General features: G+C 52.0%; 1 protein-coding gene across 10 annotated transcripts in view; it reads right to left on the bottom strand.

The window, feature by feature from the left end:
• Nucleotides 1-26,107, bottom strand: part of LOC149340314 (uncharacterized) — a 628,908-nt gene that overhangs the window by 37,109 nt on the left and 565,692 nt on the right. Inside the window, exon 1 of one of the 10 annotated variants that reach the window (XM_089549071.1) lies at nucleotides 19,694-21,000. The exons of 8 other annotated variants lie outside the window; for them this stretch is intronic. In XM_089549071.1, coding sequence (XP_089405197.1) covers nucleotides 19,694-19,715 — 22 coding nt within the window. In that variant the 5' untranslated portion in view covers nucleotides 19,716-21,000. Of the gene's footprint in view, nucleotides 1-8,919; nucleotides 9,972-19,693; nucleotides 21,001-26,107 lie in introns of those variants that run through there. One more of the 10 variants, XM_089549072.1, reaches the window with a different exon arrangement.

Below are 26,107 nucleotides of genomic sequence, written 5' to 3' on the forward strand. Positions count from 1 at the left end.
GTCCGTCCATGAATGTGTTTTGCCTATCCGTGCCCTACGTTTATCATTCTTTCACTTCCCCTTCCCGCCAGGTTCCGCGAACACAAGCGCTGAGCAGAGCGGAGACCGAAACGTTTTCGGAGAACGTCGGCGTGCGCACTTTCTGGCTGCCGGCGAGCCGGGGAGACAAAGTGTTTTTGTTTTCCGCGAGGAAAGGACACGTTTGCGAAAACAATGCATAGCGGAGCAGAATAAGTGCACGCCGGGCGCGAATGCGCACCCCCGCGCGGTCCGCCCAGAAGCGGGGCCGCGGGAGATGAGTCAACAAGCCCAAACTGATGAAAAGCGCCGCGGGAGGATGCAAGGATCGGGCGAGCGGGGAGCACCGAGATGCATCCACGCGTCTGCTCGCCAGTTGGCGTCGCACGGCAGCGCCGGAGGTTCGCCGCATAGACACAGAGCCGGGAGGATGCGCAAGCGCCCAGCCGACGCCAAAGGTGCCAATTTGGGGGCTTCCACGGCAGCGCGCTACTGCTGCTGCTGAGTCATCGTGAAAGGGAGCAGTGGTTCAGAGCAACGACAGCAGAGCACATACGTCACGTACGAAGCAAAACTTCCGCTGTCACATCCGCGAAAATAAAGAGAAATCAATTCACCACTATCACGCCGAAAGTGCACGTTCGGAGAAACCAAACACATTTACAAACAGGTCAATGTTTCGTCGTTTTTCGTCCCCGCTTTAAAGCACCAGCCAATTATTACACACACGGAGGTACCACGACTCTAGCGACCATCGTGGGAGGTAGCAGGTGCGTTAACGGGAAATATCGAGACAATGAGATACGCCCTACTTGTCGCAAGGAACACAGGAGTGCTACGCAGTGGACCTGATGCGCCAGTTTCGAACCTCGGGCTCCGGGGCTCACCGCCGAGTCGCACGGCTTGCTGCTCGCCCATAGCATGGCAGAGGGTCGCGGGCTGGCCTGCCTCTTCCGGCATAGCACGTGGGCTTGCTCAAGTCGCCTCCGTTCACCAGCAGGGATTCGCGAAGACCTAGGCCTAACAGGACGTGGCTCCTCCCGCGCGCTGTGCGTATCGCGAGCACGTGTCCGCCGTGGCGCCGTGCGACGGGCTCGTGGGCAGCATGCACGCCCGTCGCACCTCTCGAGTGATGCAAGTGAGCCGATAAGGAGGCAAAACAGGGCCGTAGCGCGAGCGAGGCCCTGTTATCGCGCTCAAGGCTGCCCAGAGACCCAGAGAAAGCGCGAGCTCCTTTTCCCTACATAAGCATATCACGTCGCCGTCGGGAAAAACAGCGTCGCGCAAGCACGCCACGCTTATCGGGGCGTAACTCAGGGCCAGCCGTAGAAAGGACCGCAATCTGCTTGCGGTTCGTGCGCGTACGCATATCACGCGCTCAACGAGCTCTCGTTGAGGAATAGCTGGCGGACGAGGGACTCTTGGCGGGACGCATCGTCGGCAGGGGACTTAAAAGACGTTTCCCTAAAGCTATGGGCAAGGCACGTAACATTATAAGGAATGGATGGGAGGGGGTAGAAGTTGCTGGTAAGAAGGTGAGAGGCGCAGCGGTGCCTATAGGGAACGGGCTCGAGGAGAATTACGTGAACAGTGAGGGGGCCATCCAATGTTCTTTCTTAGTAAAAACCGATTATACGGCTCTTTGTCGCTATGATCATGTCGGTCCGGCCGCAAAAGACGAGTTTATTGCTGACAAATTGTGTTCAGAAATGGAATATTTCTTTTCCCTCCAATCGATTCAAACTCAAAGGATTTCGTGATCACAGTTCCAAAGTGAATGGCGGCGCAGCCTATCTTCACATCCGCTGACGGGGGAAGCCGGCCTAAAATTTCCCGTAAAATGGTGCCGATTACTCCGAACTTCTGATTTGCACCCTGTATGTGTTGTTCGATTCTGTGTGAAATGTCAGCTGTTTGTTAGGTTGTCGAGCTTCTGGCTGTGCTCTTCCACTTTTTGTTCGAGTTTTGTGACTACTCTTTAATCCTTACATGTACTCCAAATGGCTTCCAGAGCAGTTCAGCCCTGTCTGTTTCTCTCTGCGGGCACCAAAAGGCAGACACATCGCACATCCTATACTCATACAATCAAGACAAGCCATCGGAGAGTCTGCAGCGCTTTACCCAAACGCAGTGGGAGGCCGCGCTGCCCAGCTCGGACCCGGAGGTTCAACTCTGAGTCATGGAGCGGGCCGAAGAGGGCTAGCAAATCAAAGCAGGCCTCTGTACTCCTGGAGACGAGGAAACCGAACCGACAGACGTATGAGCGAATGCCTGACACGACTGCTTGTCCGTGTTCGGCTGCCGTGCGCAGCTGGAGATTGCTTCAGCCTTGTATCAACGCCAGGACCCCTTCGATCATTTAAGGAGACAGGGTAAGCAAAAAATCTGAAAAATATCAATTTTTAGTTTTTTGCTAAATATGAAATTACATTCTTTTCTGCATCGTTTGATGTATTACACTTCATTCTGGGCAATTTATATCAACCTGAAAAAGCTATCTGAAAGCAAAGCGGTCAGCGACACACCCCTTTACCAGCGATGCGTTTTTTTCCGTTTTTACTAAAAACTAAAATAACTCGAAATGTTACGGAATTTAGCTGCAAGACAAAGCTCTCTGGCAACCATCCAATCTCTCTGGCTACCATTCAAGCTCTCTGGCAACCATCCAGAACCCAAACGAGTCCTTCAACAACGTCGTATGGGAGTGTGCTCAAAAAAATGTCTTTGCGGGCCTACAGACAATGAAGATTGCTACATTAGATGCTGTTCTGACCTTCAATGATGGCGCCATCGCAAGAACTAAAGTTCTTGAGGCATGTGGACTAAGTCCGGGCAGCAACACTGTCCGCTGGCTGAAGCAAGTCGATCGGCGTCGAGTTTACTTTGCTGTTCGAGCTACGCAGCAAGTGACAAAACAGGCACGAGAAGCTAAACGGCAGGAAAAGAAGCACCAAGCTGACCTAGATGATAACTATGCAGCTGGTGCCTAATGAATAAATTGGTCAAAATGAGTTGGCTAAGTCGAAATCTTAGGATTGAAGGTTTTGTTTACTTTAAACTCAGTTTTCTCAAAACAAGATTTTTTGTTACGTCGGCACCATTATTTTCTAAATGACAATAGATATCAAGCTGATTTTTTCTGTGTATACAATACATATATGTGGCAATTTACTGTACCAAAATTATCAGCGTGCAAATAATATTGTTTGTTTTAAAATAAAAATATATACAAAATTTGGTCAAAATTAGGATGTAGAAAGTAAAAAAATCACCAATAATTTAATTTCTCGTATACTAAAATAATTTTGGTACAGTGGTTAGAAGATGAAATTCTGAACAAAATGACATAAATATCTTGCTGCTATCTTTATTAGTTGCTGAGGAAAGTGTACCACAATATGCCCCAAAATACATGGGAAAGATGGGGCTTACCCTGTCCCCTTAAAGGAGCATATACACCAAATTTTTGCTTGCTTGTCTTATTCTTTGAAATTATGCGCTATACACTAGGGGCGGTATTCTCCCGGTGTCGCGTTTTGCGACATGTCGCATTCGCTCTTCGCTGATTGGCTCGAGCCGCGGTGACGGCGGCGTGACGACACGGACCCGCCTTCCTGCTACGTCATCGTGACGTCGCCCCAATTTACTACGCTTAGTCGAACAACGGAATGCGCTGAAGCGATTCGCACGGGCGACGGGCTACCGTTAGCGTACGAACGCAATCGGCAGTTGCGGCTTTTGCGTCCTTGGCGTGAAAACATGGCGACGTCCTTTCAAGCGACAGCCGCCCGCTTCAGCCAATTCAGCAGTCCTTGCGATTCCGGTCGGCATGTTTACCGGCAACTACTGGTGTTGTTACTTTTCGCTATGACTTACCTTGCTTCGACGATAAAGTTTAAGCTGCAATTCAGCCTAGCTTTTTAGATACGTTCTCGATTCTGGAGCGCGCAAGCCTAATGGGACCTCCAGCTACACTGCTACCGTCTGCAACTGCCCGAAACGCAGCCGAAGCCTAGCACAACCGTCCGGAACGAAAGAAAAATAGATTTGGTGCTTTTTCGCGGTGTTTTATAGACTTAAATGAAGTAAAGCGAGTTTATATTGAATTTGCAAATGTTTTTTTGAACATTAGACGTCATGTGATGGCAAATATTCTTGCTATAAAAGATACGAAACTACTGCTGCTAGTGGATCAGCAGTGGTAAATTGTCGCTTCTCGGAGTGAATGAATGCTCCGCAGACGAAAGTGCCGGCGGCTTTTTCCGTTTCTTCGAGCATCTGTAAGCACTTTTTTAGGCCCCGCCCATATGCGACATGTCGCAAAAGGCGACACCGGCAGAATACCACCCTAGAATACACGAATAGCCCGTGGTATTCCTCTACAACCACTAAATAATCTATAATTAAATTTCTTCTTGACGCTGTTTCGGTTTTAACAACCGAACGCTGGCTGCGACGTGGAAGTGTTTGTGTCACGTCATTGGTTTATTGGTTTATGGAGGTTTAACGACACAAAGCGACGCAGGCTATGAGGGACGCCGTAGTGAAGGGCTACGGAAATTTCGACCACCTGGGGTTCTTTAACGTGCACAGCTATCGCACTTGTGTCACGTGAGGCATGCCTCACATGACCTAGACGCCACAGGCAACGTTCGGTTGATGAAACCGAAACAGCATGAGAGAAAAAAAATAATTTATAAATTATTTTGCGGTCATACGCGAATACCTTCGTTTAATGCATGTGCTATCTCTTATGCATGACTATATTATAGGCATCTATGGCACACAGAGAACGCCATCCAATTTGTGTTCTTAGCTAAAATAGATTCCGTGGTTATTTCTGAGTATGCTGATATTTGTCCGGCAGTAAAAGACTAATTTATTGCAGCGAAATTTGTATTCAAAAATTTTCCCGCCACTTCATACAAACATGTGACGCCAACACCGAAACGGACTCCGTGATCACCGTCAGAAGTGCATGGCGGTGTAGCTATACAGCCTCAGGAATCTACGCCCGTAAAGATTGTGGGCCGACGTATCACAATTTATTCGCGAAATCGGACGGTGATGGGTACAACCTGCATTTACTTTTTGCCTTTTCCTGGCATATAAAAGATCTGTATTTGAGAAAGTAGAGTGTTTGCCGTTAGAATGCAGTGATTTTTACATACATACACTGTAGTAGGATGAAAATTTGGGCGAGATGAGATGCATATTGGGCAGAACAGCGCAGTCAGACGAAAAACAGACGAAGAAAACAACACAGGCGAGCGCTGACTGCCAGCTGCATTTCTTGCCCAGAAAACCACATATCTAAAGCAACAATAAAAAACAGCCAACAACTCTCGCGCACGTGCTCACAGTACAGTATAAACAACCACATCAATCCATGGCACAACCCTTATAACAAAGAAAACCCAGGAAACGGCGAAAAAACAAGAACACATCATGTGTGGTTAAAGAAATCAACCTCTTTACTTGCTAACAGTCAATGGAGACCTATTTTATTCGAAAAATAAGAGTGCGTTAGTCGGCCACGCTTGCTGTTAGTAAGTAAAGAAGTTGTTTTCCGTGATCATACATGACGTGCTGTTTTTTTTTTTTGTTTTTGTCGTTAACGCTGTGCCATGGACTGATGATGCGGTTGTTTAGAACGTACTCTGAGCGTGTGCGCGAGAGTTGCTGGGCCTTGCTGATTGTTCTACAAATACGCTGTTTGCTGAAAAAAGAAAAACATTAGTTGCGAGTCAGCGCTCGGCTGTGCTGTTTCCTTCTTCCGTCTGTCCATCTGGCTGTGCTGTTCCACCCAAAATCCATATCTACCAGACAGGCCAACTAGGATTAGACCGGAATGTCCTTTTAAAGGTGTTACCAAGGCTCGCACAACGCGCACTAGCACGTCGCACTATAACCAAGACCAGATATGCAACGCGCAGGACTGACCCCCGAAGTTCACGGACAGCTGTCACTTCAGCGGGGTTTGCCGGTCGCTCTCCTCATCGAGATCAGTCGCGCGGCGGTGGTTTTTGCGTTGTTATCGTGCACACCTACTCTGCCAGACATCCGCGAACGGCTGCTTCTCGTGTCGTCGACTCTCCCCATTTATTTTTCTTCATTCACATACTCGCGAAGACTCGTTCCTCCCCGCGTACGCAAGGGGGGGGGGGGGGGGGGGGGCCTTCACGATAAGCGGGAAAGGAAAAATAGCGGCAACGTCAGCGCAGCAGCAGGTCCTCGTTTCGCGCGCGAGCGATACACAGGCGTTGATTTCGCGGGCGCCCAAGAGTACAGCGCACGCAAGCACTCGGCAACTTATTCCCTCTTTGTTTCTTCTTTTTCGAGCGCGCAAACTTGATACTGACTGCCGAGCGAGCGAGTTGTAGCAGGCGAAATCGCCGTGCCGGGGTCACGCGCACGCTGTTTCTAAGCCGCGGCTTGCACGCCCGAAAAGATAAGGGGCGCGCGATTCGCCGGCCCCGACAGCAAAAATGCACGCAAACGTCGCAAAATGTTACCCTTGATGCAATCAACGATGAACGTGCTTGACTGACAGACCCGCACGATCAAAAAAATGTGCGCCCAACGCTAAACACAAACCGAATTCTCGAATGGCATGCAAGTTTTGTTCCCGTTAAACGAGATACATCAACAGACAGCTGCCAGTACTGAGCGAGGAGATGCTTCACAACAACGAGAGATCTGCGTGACGTGAGGGAGGCACAGCCGAGAGAAAAGCAAAAAACAAGAAAGAAACCCTGTGGCCTCATTGCTCTTCGCTTAGCTCTGCTACAGTTGACGTTGTGTTCTGCGCGCCTGACCACGAGCCCACGACGGAGGTCGAATGAAAGCCCACGAACGAGTGAGAAGCGGAACACCAACCAAAGAGCATGCGGGCATGCATAACCAAAGAGAAGGCGGGGTGGCATAACTGAGGACTTCACAATTACAAGGGCAGTGCCACAGGTGGTTAATCTAGACGACGCCAGCCCTCTATTCGACCGCTACAACTGTATTCGCAGGAGCGTTAATCTAATCCATTCAAAGATACGAATGATGAAGCATAATTATGAGGTGCATGATGACAAGTAATTCTAATACCAATAATCCAGCGGGCGACGGCGCACTGGAGATGAACACAAGGCCAACCAAACGCTATATAATCGCCGTTGAATCATAATTTATCTACACACTAAACTACAGCAACCAGCACTGGGTTTGCGAAATGCGAAAAACAAAATGAAACTGACTGCCTCTGCTTTCTCACAAAGGTGTCTTCAAGTGTTTCCCTTATCGGAATTCGGCCGAGGCCAGTCCGCTAATAAGGAAAACACTGTGGCAGGCAGGCAAAAGACACAAAAGTGTTTTTTAGCTGCTTTACATATCTGCGCGCCGAATGTGCGCCGCAGGTATGCAGCGGGCGCGGAAAGCCTTGTGTTCCGTTAAGATAGGGGGGCGCAATAAATAGCCAATGCACAGTCCGCGTTGTAAGCACACCCTGGTACCACCATTCGTTGCTCCGGTGGCGCCGCGCCAACCCAACACAGTGCCACAAGTCGGTCTTGCCACAATTGTACGCCATTGCCGTGAATGCATGAAACTGTAGACGCAGAGGCAGTCTATCATATTCTGTGTATGACACACGTCAGAAAACGCAATCATCATGCGTTGAGCAAAATGAATAGGGCTTTTGATGCGAAAGGCATGTACGAAACATGTCCCGTGGCTAATATGAGCATCGCTATCGCAGCTATGCCTGACTCTGCTCAAGCATTACAACAAGGTCTCATGTTGGGCCATATTAATGCTATATACGTGCATAAAAAAATAATTTCGATGCGGTCACTCGCAAAGTGACAACGAGGAGTCGGTGGCCATTCAAGATCTGCAAGTTCAACACCCGCACAAGTGGAAGGCAGGTTGATATTCGATTGCACGGGTTAGGTTTACGTCAACGGCGATAGCGAAGTTATAATTACTGATTGCTTTACATGCGACCGCCGCGGAGCATGCTGCAGAACTTCACTTCGAATGCGATTCAGAGAACAAAAAAAAAAAAAGAACGCTATTGTTGAAAGAACATGTACCCACGCAATTGCCGATATTCGGTCAGATCAAAAGAGTTTCTTTTCCGCAAGTATAACTAAATAAAAGCACCGCTTACAAAATTTCAAAGGAGCATACCTCAAAGACTGAGAACTAGTTTAGATCTACAGGTTAGGCGGTTCACAACAGCCATCCCTAACACCTGCCGAAATAAATGCAGCAGTGAATGCTTCAGTGATGAATTCATTTTAACGAAGTGGCGGACTAGTCAGGTCCCTCACCAGCAGTCTCAGGAAATTCTGGGCACGCAAAACTTCACAAACTGAACTCACACGTTCGGTTAAGCGAAGGCGCACTTCGGTTGATATACAGGGGTTATGGGAAAAGTCCACGCGAATAGGCCCCTGACAAGGACGCGCCACGAGTGAGCCCTGTTTGCGCATGCGCGCGACAGGAAGGGCACCGGTTCAGTCTGCGGTTGCTCGTACAGCGAAGCAGTGAACGAAGCAGAGTCGGCGGACTCAACTCGAGCTTACGCTTTTCCCACGTGGCGCCCAAACCGCCAGCGTTTGCAAGAAAGACGTGCGCATGCAGACCCGAACCAGACCAGAGCCTCCCAAAAGCTGCCGCCACGCCATCGTACGAGCGGCGAACGTGCAACAGTTATCTCGGCTCGCCGCGTACCGGGTGTGCGCGTTAGTATACGCAGCTCGGAGCCGGTCGCGACGTCGCGTCCGCCTCCCCGCCGTCCCTCCTTCCGTCGGAAGGCCAACGCGGCAGCCATGTCGGCGCCGCGGTGTCACGCATGCCGGAGACTGGAAGCGCCGAGAAAAGCGGCCGTCGGTCCGTAGTACGTACCGTTGCTGCGCCGGCACATGGTACTCCGGGAGGCGCGTGCATGTCGTCGGCGACGCGTGCTGCTGCTGCTGCCGCCGCCGCCGCGGGCGAGTTTTCCGCCTTATCGCCACTCTGCCCCGAGGGTGCGCAACTTTGTATTTGTATTTCCCTATCAGAGCGCCGACGGCGGCCGGCGGCTGCTCCCGATAGGGCAATGAAACACGACGCGCGCAGAGGAGCGGCGGCGACGGCAATTCCAGCCCGGAGGAGATAAGCCCTCCCCTCTCGTCTTGCATAAGGCAAATATATGCCAAAGGGACAACAGGCGATACGCGGCGCACGCGATACCAGGCACGGTTGTTGTGCGCGCGCCGACTCGGTGTGGTTAGCGTCAACCAGTGGCGGCCCGGAAGGCTTATCCGAACGCGCTGATATGCAAAGCGGCACGCAAATGAGCGCGCCGAGGGCGACCACGAGAGACGTGAGTGGCTGGCGCGAAGAACGAGCTCGCGCAGGCTAATGTATTCCCGCGCGAAGAGAGCCGGCGAGCAGCGGCGAAGGAAGGACGGCTATAGGAAAAAAACTATCACGCGAGCAGCCCGGCGAGATAAGCGCTGCGCGGGCTCGATTTGCTTGATAAGGCAGCCGGCAGGCAGGGCCTAGCGGGACCATGCGGATTGGCAAGGGAACAACAAAACTGACAGCCATTTTTTTCTCTCCTAGCGTCTTAAAGCGTAGGCAATACGGAATGCGCACGGGCAGGGAGCGGCTTAGGAGGGGGCGAATAATTGTCGCCTACAAGGGTGACTCACGAAAGGAAATAATACGGCTCTCCGATGTCCAATTTTAATCACGACACACGTGACCAAGTAGCCGGAGAACCTTAGACTAACTGAAAAGGTGATGTGTGCACACGCGGCCGCTCCCCCAGTCTTTCAGCAGCCGAGACGAGCCTAATGGTTTCCAAGCAAAGGAGTTTCTTTACTTTCTCCCGATAAGCCCAGTCTGGAGCTCGCTCACGTCAGTACGGTGTATGACGAGAGCGGCGCTCTTTGTTCTTTGCGTTTCAAATCGGCATCCGGGGCATCCGTATCTGCGTTCCAGAGATAACAGCCCACCGAGTTAACGGTTCCTGGATTGGATCGCGTGATTTCCTCTGCGCATCGACACCGCTCAATTAATACACGCAGTGCGATATCAAACCCATAAATATTAAATGGGCACGCGTGAATCGCACACGAACTTACATGAATGCAGCCGGCTTCGCTTTTAACGGAGACAGCTAGAGAAAAGGCGTGAGGCCGCTCGTTAGTCGATAAGAATCGCAGCAGTCACTGCACAACCGCAACGACGAAGGAACGCGGCCCCCCACTGTGAACGAGAGACGCGGCGTAGTAGTTCGCATCTGTTCCGAGACGAACCTCGCAGCGAGGAGACGGCGCTGTAGGCTTATCGCAATAGGCATATAAGTGGGGCGCGCGGTTGCGACATGTTCCGGGAAACGTAAAAAAGAAAAGAAAGAGGGGGAGAGTCACGAGCAGTTCGCTCCGGGGCGAAGCGAGAAAGAGAGAGAGAGAGCGAAACGTCGAAGATACGCGCTCGACGCCCATTCCGAAATTCGCGCGGGCAGCGGAGAGGAAACCCAGAAGGAGTCCGAAGCGCGCGCGGGTGTGCGCACACGTGACAGATCCAATTGAGCAGCGGCGAAGTTCGACGCACCGGAATTACAAACGGGCCTCTTCTACACACACACGCACGTAAGTAGACGGCGGCCGCGATCATGCGGGGGGCGATTTCCCAGAGCCACTAGCGCACGCCTAGTAGAGGGTATACGTATACACCGGAGTCCGAATTCTACACCTAGCGGGCCTCGACAGGTAATAAGCGAATACACGCACACATCGCGCGCGTTCGGTTCTGCTGTACGGGCCCGTATATGTGCACTGGCGGCACCAGACATATCTATCGTACATATACCACAACCGACTTGCGGAATCTGGCGAAGTGTGACGGAGATTTCTCTCTCTACGTTTTCGCCGTCCCTTCAGCAGACTCGCTTCGTCTTTCTCTTCCTTTCTTTTTTGTTTTTTTCCAACCGAGAAAACGAGATGCTGAACACGGCGCCGAACGACGGGACCACCAGTGAAAAGCGGCAGAGCAAATCTGGCATCGCCGAACGCGCGCTCCACCCAATATACGAGGCGAACGACGGCGCGCGGCGATCCAGACCCGCACGCGGGCCGGGCGGGAAGAAAGGCGCTGCTGCCTTATTTCCCGCACCTTGCAGCCAGAAATCGGGCCGGACAAGCAAAGGCCGCCGACGCTCTTTTCCCCGCACGACGCCGCCGCCATTGACTCGCTCATACCAGCTACCCTGAAACGCGGCCGCGGGTGTTTATACGCGTGCTTCGCGCCCTTATTTTGCTCGCGTTTCGTTCCGTTTCGTTCCGTTCCTCTTTTTTCTTTTTTTCAGCGCCTGTCACGGTGCTTTCGTGTACCGCACTCGCTTCGCGGAGGTATATAGAATGCGCGCTTTGATGGCCACGCCGGACGACATTCTGAGATGGGCAGCGTTGGGGCAAAAAAAAAAAAAATCCTGAGGAGGTAGACGGAGGAGCGTCCACGGGAGAATACTGGAGGTGAAAAAAGGAAGGATAAAAAAGGGAAATGCGAAGAAAGGAAAGACACACGATGACCAAACATGTGTGGGCGCGAGCGGTCGCGCAACTTTCCTCAAAGCCCCCCTCCTACGGCAGCAGCGTGCCCTTTTCGAGATCGCCACCGGCCACGCTCCATCATAAAACCACAGCACGGCGCCTGTGCGCCGTTTGAAAGAGCAATAAGAAGAGACCGTAATAAGCGAGAGATGCAAAAAAGCAAAGGAATACGAAATGGAGCACGGACAGGAGGGGGGGGGGGTTGAACGGAGGCTTAGGCGGAAACCGTCGGGAAGTCCGCAAGGAGCGCGGGCCGGACGTCGCGCGGGAAGAAAAAGAGACGCTTTTCTGGCTCGATCATCGCAGCCGCCGCATGAAGAAAATCGTCAAGTGGACGCCAGGAGAGGAGGCCTCAGGAAAAACGGCCCGTTGGACACGACCGAAAAGAAGTCGGGTATAGGGAGGGGGAGAAAATGCAAGCATAACACGCATAAGGAATGAAAAAAAAAAGGGGGGGGAATGGGGATGCATGCGGAGGAGGGTGTTCGGGAGCGGAATATAAGCAGCGCGGAACAAAACGCAGCAAACTTCAATAAAGTCGCGCCAGACTCGAAAACGGCGCGGGTGAGGCGAGAGGCGGACGACGACGAAGCGACCGCGTGCGAGGCATCGCCCGCGCTCTCCCTCCTCCTCTAAGCGCGAATCGCCCGGCAGACATGCATGGAGGGATGCCAATGCAGCTGTATAACGGGCCGCGCTCCTCCGCGATGCAGGCCTCGTCCGTCCAGGGAAGAAGAGACTGCGGCCTCTGCATATAAGGCCGCAGCAGACTGAGATGGGTCCAACCGTCCGGAATGTCCGGCCGTCAAAACTTGTCCCCCCCTCTCCCTTCCCTCTCAAGCTTCGCTTCCTTCCACTCGTCGCTGCATTCGTACGGACCGCAACCTTTGCGAGCCTCTTATTTTTCCTCAAGCTCCCTCCTCAGTCTCCGCTTCGCCTGCCTGCCTCAAAATCCCAACGCCCTTCCTCCAATCCCTCCGGTTTTCCTATGAGCAGAAAAACAGCCCCGAGGAAAAGCAGAGAAGGCGCTCCCCCCTCCTCGCCCCCTTCGTACGAATGACGCGGGAATAAAAACGGGGCGCACGAGAGACTCGCATCGCACTGTCGGGGCGCGGGAACGTCCATATGAAATGGCCGGGCGCCGTCGGCCGCCGGAACGGCCGTATCGCCATGCAATGGACGGGACTCCTGCTCGATGACACGCCGAGGAAAGAAAAAGGAGAGCGGAGCGGTTGGTCGGTCAAATTTGCTCGCTTTCGTCACGGCGCGCTGCGGGAAGGAAATTGGAGGCGTCGCGCGCGCTTTTAATAATGCGCCGTGTTTCTCAACGTCCCTGCCGAGCTCTCCGTGTGCCGCGCGTCCGATCATATAAACTCGACGACCTCGAAGTTCTCCGCGTCGCGAACGGTTTAATACACTCGACGAGGTGGATCACAACGCCACTCACAAATTCTTGAATAAAGCGAATTCGAATGATAATCATTTCATTAATTAGCGAACCAGGGCCATTTATACGTGTGCCACAGCCGTTTCGACGTGCATTTCTGCGAGACTCAATGCCCGGGAACAACGTGGTACTACATTTCTTTCTTTTATTTTTTACCCCAAGATGGGCAAGCGCTCCCCCTACCACCCATACACTTGACGCCAATTGCTATTCTTCATCACTGAGCACTTTCGAAAAACTGATGATTTAAATGAAAGGTCCCATCCTGTATTTTCATCCAGCGTCTTGCTTTGTACCCCTTCTCACTGCTTCTGTATATTTTATTCTCCTGTCCCTTCGGTACACAGTTTAGCCGAACGTGACCCTGTACTGCGACGCTCCCCTTGTCAGGGTCACCAAATCACTCCTATTACAAACAAACAAACAAACAAACAAACAAACAAACAAACAAACAAACAAACAAACAAATTTCGCAGAAATGGCCGAACACTGAAATTTGGGCAGGTTGGTTACTGTTGGTACAATGTTAATTACTGCATAAACAGCACGAAATGAGTCGAGCCCCTGCCCTGTTCACTGCAGCGGAGCGCTTGTCGAAGGAAAATAACGGAGGGCACTTACGGCTACTTATGCGCACTGAATGAGAAAGCGCTGTGTCATTGTGAACTCTATTACGGGGTTCATAAACGAGTCCTTCCGTTCTAATGACACCCCTACTCATTAGAAGAAAGGAAGCGCGTACACTAGGTTCCACTTCATTCGCCAAGTAACGTGGTTTTATGGCCAGTGGACAGCGTGCTCGCGTCGCAACCTGAAGTCCTTGGTTAAATTCCTCGCAGCCTGGGCAGAAAGTTTATTTCCTTGCTGTAGACGTCACTGAATTACGGTCTACGGCTGACGTCATGCGAGACCATGGTGAACTCAAAGGGCGGGTTTTCGGACCACTGCTGATGGTTAACCACTGCAGCCAGGTTTCGTTGCCGATGAACAATGTATTGCTTTCGCATTAGTAAAATGCTCGTCCATGGCAGGGAGAAAGAGGGCGATACGAATGTAGTAGCAGCAGCGTCTTCACTTGTTCCGTTTTTTTCTTTCTTTTACATGCCACCCATAGGATAAGCAGGTCATACACCTTTATACATGCGAAGCTGACTGCTCTCATACAGTATGCGATTGCTCTTGCACCCGACTTGCGCAGATAAGCGGCCGTTTACATCAGCCAAAGGACTAATCGAACAGAGCCGACGTCAGAGAGACGTGATCCCGCCTATCGTGATCCGTGATATCTTCTAGGAAGAAAAATAAAAAAAAATGAGGAAGCAGGAAAAGAAAGCCGCCGCGGGCACCATTCAGATGAGTGCAGGCAGAGGCGCGCATATACACACAGCGCGTACCGTATGCACACATACATATCTGTCGTTATCTCCGACCCCTGAGAAAAAGCGGCTCCGGCGACGACGCCCGCAATTCGAATATACCGCCCCGTCTCCGCGGATGCAATCGCTCAGGGTGACAGAAGTTCGCCCCGCGAGCATACTCGCCTGCTTCTTCGACGCCGGTTTCTCCTCCTCCTCCTCTTCCGCCTCACTCTCTCCCCCTCGTCCTTCCCGCATCTGCCCCGAGCGTTGGTACATTTCGGCAAATATTTTATCCCTACCCGACGCAAAACATACGTCATACTGCGTACGCTTTTTGACGGAAGAAATATGGCCGCAATTTATACGAACCCGAGAGCGGCGAAGGTAAAGCGGCCAGAGTTTTTCGCCGGAGATATTAATCCAACATGGAGATTTATACTCGCCGGCGGCTGAAATTAAATTATAAATGTGCGAGGAGCCAGGTATGCTCCGCAATCCGGCGCAGCGCACGCAGACACAGCGAGCGCCTGCTCTCATGAATGCATGCGTCGCCATGTGTGCCAGAGAGCAGTTCCAGAGACTGCGCGCAGGCGCAGGAACTGATATCACATGAGACACGCAAACTTCGCCGCGAGCTCCTGGCATCCCTTATTACGGCAGTCGCCGCGCGCTATGAGCGCGAGTGCCGCGAGAGCCAATTGCGACCCGGGAAACAAAAGAACGGGTACGGCAGCCGCGTGGAGGGTCTCCTCGCGAGCATCGTTCGCGCGCTACACGTGACGGTGAACCCGATTTCTCGGAAAGAGCTAAAGTGATTTAACGCGCGTCTCGGACGACAGTCGCCTGTGCGCGGCTAACGAAAAAGCCAGAAACTCGGCTCAGGGAGGAGGAGTGCGTCCTCAGCGCGATTCAGCGGCTTCCGCGTAATTTGCTTTTATCCCCGCCTCGTTGCCTTCCCAATGAATTTGTCCTACAGCTGGCAGCTCACGCCACCTGTCGACTGTCGCGACTGCCCGCTGCAATGGGTTCACAGGATTCCTGAAGGATGAAGCAGACTCCAGACAAGGCCGTAAAAACCATTAAAGGGAGACTGAAGCACTTTTTCTGAAAATCGGGCTGGCAGCGGCATCCTATAGTTTTTCATTCTGTATACTGGAATATCGCATCCAAATAAGGCAAAAACAAGCGCGAATTGCCTTTTTTAGCCGAAATATGCGGCCTGTGCCGCGGGGCACGCCGCGCGGCGCGCCGCCGCCCGTGATTGGTCAAGAGAGGTCGTGACGTCACTTTGAGGACTGGAGAAGCTGCCGATGCGGATCCGGCGCTGCGTTGAGTGCAGATTCCGTGTCGTTGTAAAAGCGAATACGGCGACTATTTTTTTTTTACTGACCTCCGAAGAAAAGGATACTACAGTTTGCTCATTCCACATATCGCCTGAAACCAAAAAAGACACAAGCAAAAAATTCTACGCCTAGCACAAGCATACGCCCGCGTCAAAGACGCGATGCAGACCATGCGTAAAAGGTGCCAGCACAACCGATCGGCTCGTATTCTCGGAAAGGAAGGGGTGCGAACAATAATCAAGTCAATTACCACCACCGGACGCCTCCTGGCTCGCCCGGAAGAGCGTCATCCTAAAGAAAAGGCCCAAAGCACTGTGTACAAAAAATCCTGTTCGCAGTACACGGCGTTGCAGGTTGGGGCAAGAAAGTATTTCAAGGAAACCATGAAGGAGCACAAAGTTGGTGTCAAAATTAGCGAAGCGCAGTGGCCAAGCACTGCATGGCATGTGACCACAAGATAGTGACGCAATCATTGTGCACTGGAAACCAAGCCAAATACGCGCACAAGGCTGCTGCTTCACTCGTGGCGCGTTCAGCAGAAGCCAGAAAATATTAATCGCTGTCTCGGAAACGTTCGCCCTTCCTAGATTTGCAGTTTAGGTTCAGTGAAGTAGTTGCCAACTATATGTGTGTTTAAAAGCCAAGCTAGCTGCAACTCGCCCGCTGCCACAACTTGATGGTTTGGTTTGGTTTATGGGGTTTAACGTCCCAAAGCGACTGAGGCTATGAGAGACGCCGTAGTGAAGGGCTCCGGAAATTTCGACCACCTGGGGTTCTTTAACGTGCACTGACATCGCACAGTACACGGGCCTCTAGAATTTCTCCTCCAAAGAAATTCCAGCCGCCGTGGCCGGAATCGAACCCGCGTCTTTCGGGTCAGCAGCCGAGCACCATAACCGCTTGATGAAGAAACCGAGTAAGGTTGCGGTGTTTTTTTGCAAAAACTCGGTTGGGATTCATTTCTCTCATAAATTTGCATCCGAAATCAACGTCGAACGCTTTCATTTTAATTGCTTAGCTACGATTAAACGAGATGCCGCATATGAAGAGCTTCGATGCTTGCTTGCTTTGCTTTATTGTGCTTTGCTCTGCTTGCTTGCTTGCTTGCTTGCTTGCTTGCTTGCTTGCTTGCTTGGACACATCAAACCGAGTATAAAATCACTAACCGAGCCTTGCTGAGCACGTCTCAGGTGGTCTGGCCGCACCTAAGCTGAGAAGAGCGACACATGCTTGAGCCTCTATAAGGTTTTTGCAGGGGCTAAGTGAGCATGTTTCACGCCTCTCATGCGCGAGAAAATCGCAGAAACTGTGTCATGGTTCAGCCGCGCCTTTTCGACAGAAATCTCCAGAGCTCACATTAGGGACAAGCTCTGCATGTAGCCGCTCTTACGAAAGTGCTTCGAGCAGAGTAGGCTTGCTTTGGTCAGCTTGAATTCTTCGTCACAGCAGCAAGCGCTTGCTCTGCGAGCTTTTGATCTTGCTAAAAACAGTGGAAGACGACACAGTCTCGCCCGTATTTGTTCATGGACACGAACGCAGAGCAGTACCTCGTGTTGAATCTGATTCTCAAGGTCGGCTGACGCGCTTTGTACGTCACAACGCACGCAGCACGAGAAACAACGCGCGCTGAAAGCTCGCTCGGGTGCGCCGAAGTATCCGCGGCTCCTCAACGTGACGTCACGTTGGCCGACATGGACGAGGTTTCCCTCTCCGCTGTTCTCCTCTCCTACGCTCGCGCGGGGCGCGGGAGATTTGAACATCGCGTTTTTAATTGGTGATTGCGCCACTGTTTTAGCCAAAATCGAAAAAATAATTTCACAGACGTGATCAGCAATGACACTACTTCAAAACCCTAAAAAATTAGCTGATTCGAAAACTGCCTCAGTATCCCTTTAACAGTCACCATAGCACGGTCACACAGCTACGGAAGAAGGCAAAGCAGCGTGCTCAAGTCTACACAGTAAAGGAGAAACACGCCGGTCAGGGGTTCGGGTGCAGGCCGTGTGTGACAAATCTCCCGTTTCCCTTGCTCCGATACAGCTAAACTTCCAGCAGATTAGAGAGAAATCAGGACTGGCGCGTCTCTGGCCGCATTGTCCTAGCGCACATTGCACGCGTGAATGTCAAAGAAGGCGAGACCGAAAAGCACGTCAGGTGAGAAAACCGCTAACGCACACGCCCCCAATTTGACGCTCCGCTGCTAGCGCAGGTAGCGAGGGTAAATCAGCTCAGAGCGACGTTCGCGTAAGCGAATGCCATTATCGTCGAGGCGACGCTCCGCCTCGCATTTGCGTGTCGCTAATAACCCCAAACTAGTACCCCAGCCATTAACCCAGCTCATTGGCCATTAGCGGAGGTAATAACCGATTCTGTCCTCCAAGCAGGTATAGGTGACGTAGGCGCAGGGCCAGCAACGCACCCCACAGCGAGGCATTCAGGGTCACGGCCCATCCATTCCGCGCTCTCCAGCTACACGCCGACGCAGCTGCCGCGGGTGGTTGTGTGTGTGTGCGCGCGCGCCCCGGTGCGAGCGTGCCAATCGAGTCGATCACGACGTGTCTCTGTAACGTGCGCTTTGGCGCTTCTGCCCCTAACGTTGTTCACTGTCGCTAGCGACGCGACCCGGCGCACACTTGACGCCGGCAGACATACGGCTGGAGTTCGCGGGAAAGCAATTAATGGCACGAAACATTTGACGTCCCGAGCTGCATGTGGGTATAGTCACTCAAGTGGGCTACGAGAGACGTCGCACTGGAGGGCTCGGAATCAATTTCGATCAACTGCGGTAATTTAACGTGTACTGATATCGCACAGCAAGCGGGCGTGTTTGCGCTTTGCCTCCAGTGAAATACGGACGGTACGACCAGGATTCGATCCTGCGACCTCCACGGCGAGTGGAATGCAATCAAGTCCCACTTAGATTAGCTGCTTATGGACTCAGTTTTATGGTCAGTTAGGTTTGGGGCCAAATACGAAGAACCAGTAGTTGGTTTCTTAAGTGACGCTCCTATAGTAACAAAGAATATTTCGCGGTCATGGTCGAGAAGAGCCCGAACAACTATCTTTACGCGCTTCATGTAGTTGGCATCCCACAAGTCTCACAGATAAAACTACGATGAGCAGCCCAGGTAAGCAGCAACGCTCGACTGCAAGCAAGCCCACAGAAATCTTAACGTCGACCAACTCCGCAACAGGCTTAGACAGCCGGCATTAAAAGAGGGAAATGCAGCCAATGCCAGGGGCCGGGAGCACGTTGTGACAGTGGCGACAAAATCGGGCGAGCTTAATGACGTGGTAACAGCCCGTCCTCACATGGATACTCGGAAAAAGTGGCCGTCCTTCCGTCCCAGTAGAGTGTCGGCCTTATCGCCAAGAGTGGACGCGCTCCTCACACCCGCAGCACCCTTTCCGCGCGCACTGCCTCGCCCTTATCACCCACTCCAGCGCGCCGTGCATTCTGCGCTGCACGCTTTGCCGCCGTGCAAAGCGTTTATAAGCTTCCGTGCGGCCGTTGCCAGCGTTGCGACTACAGTGTTCGGGGTGAACCCGGGAGCCGAGTGAAAATGAGGAGGCGAGGCGAGGTGAGGGGTAACGATTCGGACTGTCGGTGCCGCAGAGTTCCGAAAACGCGCGCTGATCAGCCACAACAGTACCGCGCACTCTTCGGGGTTTTTGAGCCGCAGAGACCCGCCGCCGAGGCGCGGTGCTGTCGTTGCCGACGCGGGCGTATCAGCGGGACCACCTTCCCCCTCTCATCACCTACCGCCGAGACCCGACAAAGCGGGGCAGCATTAGCTCGGAGAGATTTATGACCGGTGACGCGATGTGACACGGTGATAGCAGTGATGCTGTCGAACGGAAGCAAGCAAGAAGAGAAGAAAAAAACGTGTTTCGATGAGAAGGAAGGCGAGAGCGCCTCCGCAGGCTTACCTCCTTCCGCCTTGCGGTGCATGTCATCGGTCTCGCAAGTTTCCGTCGCCCGCGCTCACCACGGGTCCGACGCCGCCGACACGTGGGATTGCGATCACAACGTAGCGCGACGAGTGGCGGAAGAGTCAGTGCAAAAGGAAAGAGTCGGGCAGTAAACCACACGGCAACTGTTTCCCCACTGCGAGGCGACCAGGCTCACCCTAAACGTTGCGTCGGTTCGACACAACGATGCAGGGGACACAGAAACCGGAGAGAGCCAGTGTGTTCTCTCGCGCTGCGCGCGTTGCCGTTCTGTTCCACCGGAGGATGCAGGTGCGCTCGGCGTATCGCGCCTGGTTGAGACTCGTTGTGCGAGTCGCTCGTAAATCCCGGCTCTCATTATTACGGAAGAAAGAAAAATAAAATCAACGCAGTAAAAAAAAAAAAACAGCGCTCGGATGGAAAAAAATTATTAAGCAACGCTTCGCGCGAAATGAAAACGGGGATATGAATAAGTGGAGAGGAGAAACAACTGCAGCGGGGACGTGAATGCGATGTCTAACTTGATGCGCCGCGTGTGCATCCATCCTGTTTTGAACATTGCAGGCCGTCAGTCGAGCGCAAATTTGGAACAGGGAGCGAGCGCTTCATTTCTGCGGTCACCGAACCTTAGCGTATCCGTTTCCCCGCCGTTGAGAGCGAACTTGTAACCTAAAGCATCGTCGAGAAGTACTCCGGCGCCTAATTAAACCGCACGGCAAGAAACCGCACTACCGACAGGGAATTCTCGCCCGCGATCCGCATTTTGATGTCATTTGCGAGTATATTCTATATAATAAGCCGAGTTTACTGAAATAAATACGAGCTTATTCGTAAACTTTACTTGAATAAACGAGTTTAGTAATAGATCACGTAAACGTGGATACACTCGCTCTTTACGCGTCGAAAAATTTGTGTAAACTCTGCAGATCATAAAGCGGAGACGTATTACGGCGCCAGCCAGATGTAGTGAACGTTTAACTGTGATCCTGCTGATGCTCAGTCAACGACGCACATACCATATAGTTCGAGTGTGCGGCTGTAAGGCTGAGAAGCGTGCGTCCCCAATGAAAAAATAATTCATCTGCGCAGCTGTTCCACATTCGCGTGCTGTTTTCACATTCTTTACTATCGCCGCCGGATGCCAACTCATGAGAGAACCTAGGGGGGGGAGTCGCTATTTGAACCCAACTGCGAATGCCCGCATAGGCAGCCCCGTCGTCGTAAGGCGTTCATGCGTGAATACGATGTTCTATCCACATAAACTGACTTTTTTAAAATTTCCTAATCACACACACACACACACACACACACACACACACACACACACACACACACACACACACACACACACACACACACACACACACACACACACACACACACACACACACACACACACGCACGCACGCACGCACACACACACACAAACAAACACCACACACACACACACACATGCACACAAACACCACACACACACACGCAAGAATACCCTCGTTACATAAACGAGCTCCTCGTTTTCCCAAACCGCCTGCGCATCCAGTACAGGGTCCCACCTCTCGGAGATGATGCGGACCGTGCAGCGGAGGCGATCGTAGTCACGCAGTTCCGCACGTGTCGGAACCGGGAAAGAATTAAGGACCCACGGGACGCGCCGGGGTATGGGAAAGGGGGAGGCGGGCGCGAGGCGCGCGGACGTCCCGATCGAGCCCCGACGTCGCTGCCGAGGAGCGCGAGTGTCCGCTCGGCCCGACAACGATGCACGCGCGAGCCATCATTTTTCATCGGTCACCTTGCATGTACCGCGCACAGAGCTCCTCTCTCACCCTTCCCCAAGGGGAAGTGCGGGTAGCGATCGCGCCTACGCTCGCCAAAGCTCTTCCACTGCCCCTCCGCTCGCCCTCGAAAGCATCCCCGAAAGAAAAACAGAAAAAAAGGGAACAAGTGCTTGTGCCGGCGTGGACGTGAATACGGCACGACGTAAACAAATAGACGCGGCGCTGACAGCGGCGTCAATGCGCATCCGCCGCTTCCTTTATTACCGCATACAGGCCGGCGACAGGCGCCGCCCCGCCTTGCCGCCACTTCTTTCTTTCTCTCCTGCTCTTCTTTCCTTTTCTCTTTTTCGCTTCCTCGTTCTCTGGCTGCTCGAAAGGGAAGCGACCGGGAGCGCATGCCTGAAAGGGTCTCACGCGCCCCGAAGTGCAAGAGTCAAGAGCGCCCGCCCGTCTCGCGCGCAAGATGCGTTCGCATCGCTGTTATTTTTTCCTGCCCCGTGATGAATGTGCGCGCTGTAGCGCGTTATAGCGCGTAAGGGCGCCGTAATTCGCTGGCCGTGCCTTTCAGCACGCCCGGAGCGTATCTCCTCCCGACATGTAGCCGGCCAAAAAAAAACGCCTCGTTGTATCGACACCACCATTAGTCCGCTATTGCGGGGCACGGATCAAGTGTTACATGCAAAGTGGGAGCTTCGCCACCCGCTCCAAAAGAGGCGAGAAAGCGCGCGTCTTTCCAGGGATGGCGCTCGCAAATATGAGCGAGGGCAGGCGATCGCCGAGGTGGGGCATTGCTTCGGAACTGGAAAGCTGATTTCGACGCGCTTACGCCAAGCTTCCTCAAAGAGAATTTTTGACGAGTTCGCCGAATGGCTGAGAGTAAACATTCGAAGGGGTATGCCGGAAGAGTGAATAACAGTCGCTACGATACTCCACATGCTGGGCACCAAAGATAGCAGCCGCAAGTAAGTAGTGTAGAGGGCGAAACGCTTGTCTAGAACACTTTCCGGGCGTGTTTCGGGCTGAACACGCGATATCCAGCGATAACATTTGGTTAAAATGGTCTGGATGTAAGCGTGTGCAGTTACACATACGATTTCATCGTCATTTTCTGCGTCCCTGGTAGCAGCGGCTTTGGGAGCTGCAGAACACGCAATTCGGCCGTTTTGGACATGCGTTAAGGTCGCAAGGCCGTCGGGGGTGGGTCTGTTGACAGCGGTCGTGACTGCGACCGCCGTGCATTGTTCAAAAGATAAAACGGGGCCACATCCTCGTCCCTCGCGAACGCGGTGTCACAAACCTTGCGCGATTATACTGCCTTTTCCTAGGGTGAGATAAAAGAAATAAAAGCGGGGGGCGGGTGTGCCGGCGCTCTCTCTCTCTCGCGGAGTCTGCAGACCTCTAAAACGGCCAAGGCGCAAAAAAAAGCACAAAGGTACGCCAGAGACATCGGTGACGCCATTTCGCGCGGAACCGATAGTACTGATCTAAGAAAAAAAAAGAAAAAAGACAAAAAATAATTATAAATTTGCAGATACGCCCCCGAAACGCAGGATGCAAGTCCTGCAGAAGTCCGTTCTCACCGATTAGGAATGCCGCACGATCGCTAGCGACTGATACTTCACCTTTGCCGTCATTTAAGTCAGAACCTGGATAAAGTTGCATTCTAGCTCCGTCCGTTGTGCCCGAAAACCCCCAACGTGACGGATTATACCGCGCCTTTACTCCGCCCATCATCTGCTTATGGGAGCTACCATAGAAACCCACGTATTCAATCAAGGCCGTCTTCTTTGTCTACCACTTCACCTTCCAAGCTCCACGAGGGTAACTATCGTAAAAAAGAAAAAATAAGCAGCGCAAAGAGACGAAGGACGAAGAAATAAGAGACAGTAAAAGCGCTGACAGCGCTGAATCACAAAACGCAGAAATGTACACGTTCAGTCCTTTTTCCTAAGATGCAGTACCAACTAGTTAGCTCAACTGTCTGCATTACTTCAGAGCAACTATCTTCCAACATAGGCAACCATGCATGCCGCAAGAGCTAATAATGACGTCATCATCATCAGCAGCAGCAGCCTGGCTACGCCCCCTGCATGTCAAAATCCTCTCCCATGTCTCTCCAATTAACCCTACAATCAGCTATAACGATGTAAGCGCTCTTTATTCAAAAATGCGTTTCTCTGCATCAAAAGACCAAAATACCTATTCGCCCTTCTCGCAGCTTCCATTAGAGCCCCGTCGTTTCTGACCGCCTGTACACGACCGGGATAGTATACGCCGCCAACAAAACGGGTGGCCGCGAGAGATTACGATTCAATTCTACGAAACATACACGACGACCGTGTTGCGTACCGCAGAGCGCATATGCATGCTCGCCTTCGCCACACAGCCATGCATATATGCGCCCCGCGGATAGCAACCACAGAGCGCACAGCTGTGCGCGCCGCGAGAAGCAGTGGGGGGAGCGCAGATGTTCTATTTTGCAATTTCATGCCGAAAAGAGAGACTTGCCAGCTCCGCCAGTGCTCACCGTCGGCCCGATGCGTCGTGGGAACGTAATGAGCGAAGAGAAGTGGAGAGAAGAACATAAAACAGAATACAGGGCAGGGTGATTAACTGGAGGGAGATTCGCTTCGCAGAACGGGTCCACGCAGCACCTGCATCCATGAGACGCACGTACTAAGGCCGCCATCGAAACTGCGTACAGCGCAACGCAGCCGGGCTCTGAAACACAAGCTTGGACCATTCTACGAAACGAAGCAAGCTGCTGCTTTGCATGTAGAAGCAAAAAAAAAAAAAAAGAAAGGAAGGAAGTGAGCCTAATATTCATCACAGAAGTAAAGTTGTTTTGCCTGATCAGTCGCCGAGACGCGGGTAAGGATAGAATTCAAAGTAACTATTATAGTCCGGTGTCCTGAAAGAAGCAAGAATTTCTGGCTATTGCTGAGCAGGAGCTTGGCGATGAAGTTATACACGTGACCTTTACAAAAAGAGCGTTTACTCAGAAAACCGTTCCAAGGCCTTAAACTAATGCCGCATGTGTGGGCTGCAGCGAAGCCTTCCAACGACCTTCATGTCGAAGGGTTGCGCTCGCAAAAAAAAAAAAAAAAAGCACTTAACTACGAGTTCGGCCGCAGTTAACACCGTATTGTAGTCTTCTAAAAGGTGCGAAGCTGGACATCGATGAATTGGAGAAGGCGGGGCTTGTACAGCACAGTCCAGCCCGGGAGCACTTTTATGAAGAAAAAACTGCTGCACGCTGCGAACAACAGCCTATGTTATACGTGCAAAAAGCGGCGCATCTTTTTTTCCGACCAGAGTTTTTATTCTTCAGCTCGGGCGGGGGCAGACGCAGAAAAACAAGTCCCGCAAACTTCTCTCGGAGAGCACTTAGAGGAAGAAACCATTGATTCAGTGTAATCAGCTTGAAATTGAAAGACCACAACCGAGATCTTGGAATTTCTGGGGAAAAAGAAATTATTTTGGTATCGCTTCAGTGGATAATATTTCCTGTCGTGAAGACACCCGCATAGTAAAAGCGACAAGTGCATTCAGTGCTCGCCAGCTTAGCCTGGGAATGAAACGAGCGGAGCCTGGCCAATTCGAACCCGCTTAATTCGAACAACCGGCTTATTCGAACTGATGCTTCGGTCACGTCAACAGTGCGTGAATTAGTAAGCTTAATAAGTAAGTAGTGTCGGAGGTTAGTTACAGCTTACAGGCCTCCTCACGAGCAAAGAATATCTCGGTGAACGGGACATCGAGACTGCTCGAACGAATTGGTGGGCGATTTGTCACGGAGGACACGGGGGGGTGAACTAAAAAAAGTAGAAGGACGCTCACGAGAACAGTCGCGCACGTAAAATGAATGGCGCATTTACGGCTGAACCACGCACACGGCGCGCCGACCAGGCGGCGAGGTTGGCGCGCAGCAGAAGTCACAACGGCATTCCCCGAGTACGCCGGGAAGCTGGCACGCAGCTCCACGATGATTCATAAAAATGATACGAAGAACGCGGCGAGCGAAGAACAGGTGGCGCCATCCAGCCTCGAAGTGACGCAACTCACCGCTACAAGGCGCCTCTCGTGCCACAGCTTTGAGTCTGCGAATCCCTACGCACAAACTGCCTCCCTTTTGCTACACCATTTCTATGCAAGTTGCCGTACAAATGCAAGTTTGCCTGTATCAATATGGTACCGCGTTCGAAGCCCAATGAGACCGTTCTCACCAATAACGAAGCGGTTATAAGACGAAACACACAAAATACAGGTGTCGTGACTACCACCGGCCGATTTCGCAAGTAAAAGGAGAGCGACGACACCGATTTATGACTCGGATCCCAGCGGCGACACGACACCGCCATTCAGTTCAAAACGGAGGCCCTTTTCGGTAACGACGTCGCTAGTTTGAATCGGCTGAGGGGAAGATTTTTTTTTTTAAATCCACATTTTACGGAGATAAATGCGTATTTATTTACCGGAAAAACACCAGCATAACCAGAAAGAGCGAGATAATTGATTTTTACTGAAATAATAATTGGACAGAGTTTTCATCAGCGCCCTTTAGGAACTTCGTTCTCCAGCCAAGCTTAACCCGTAGAGTTTGTTACGACCTGGTTAA

Source organism: Amblyomma mixtum, chromosome 6 (assembly GCF_055824585.1).
Source record: "Amblyomma mixtum isolate Tamu chromosome 6, ASM5582458v1, whole genome shotgun sequence".
Lineage (NCBI taxonomy): Eukaryota > Metazoa > Arthropoda > Arachnida > Ixodida > Ixodidae > Amblyomma > Amblyomma mixtum.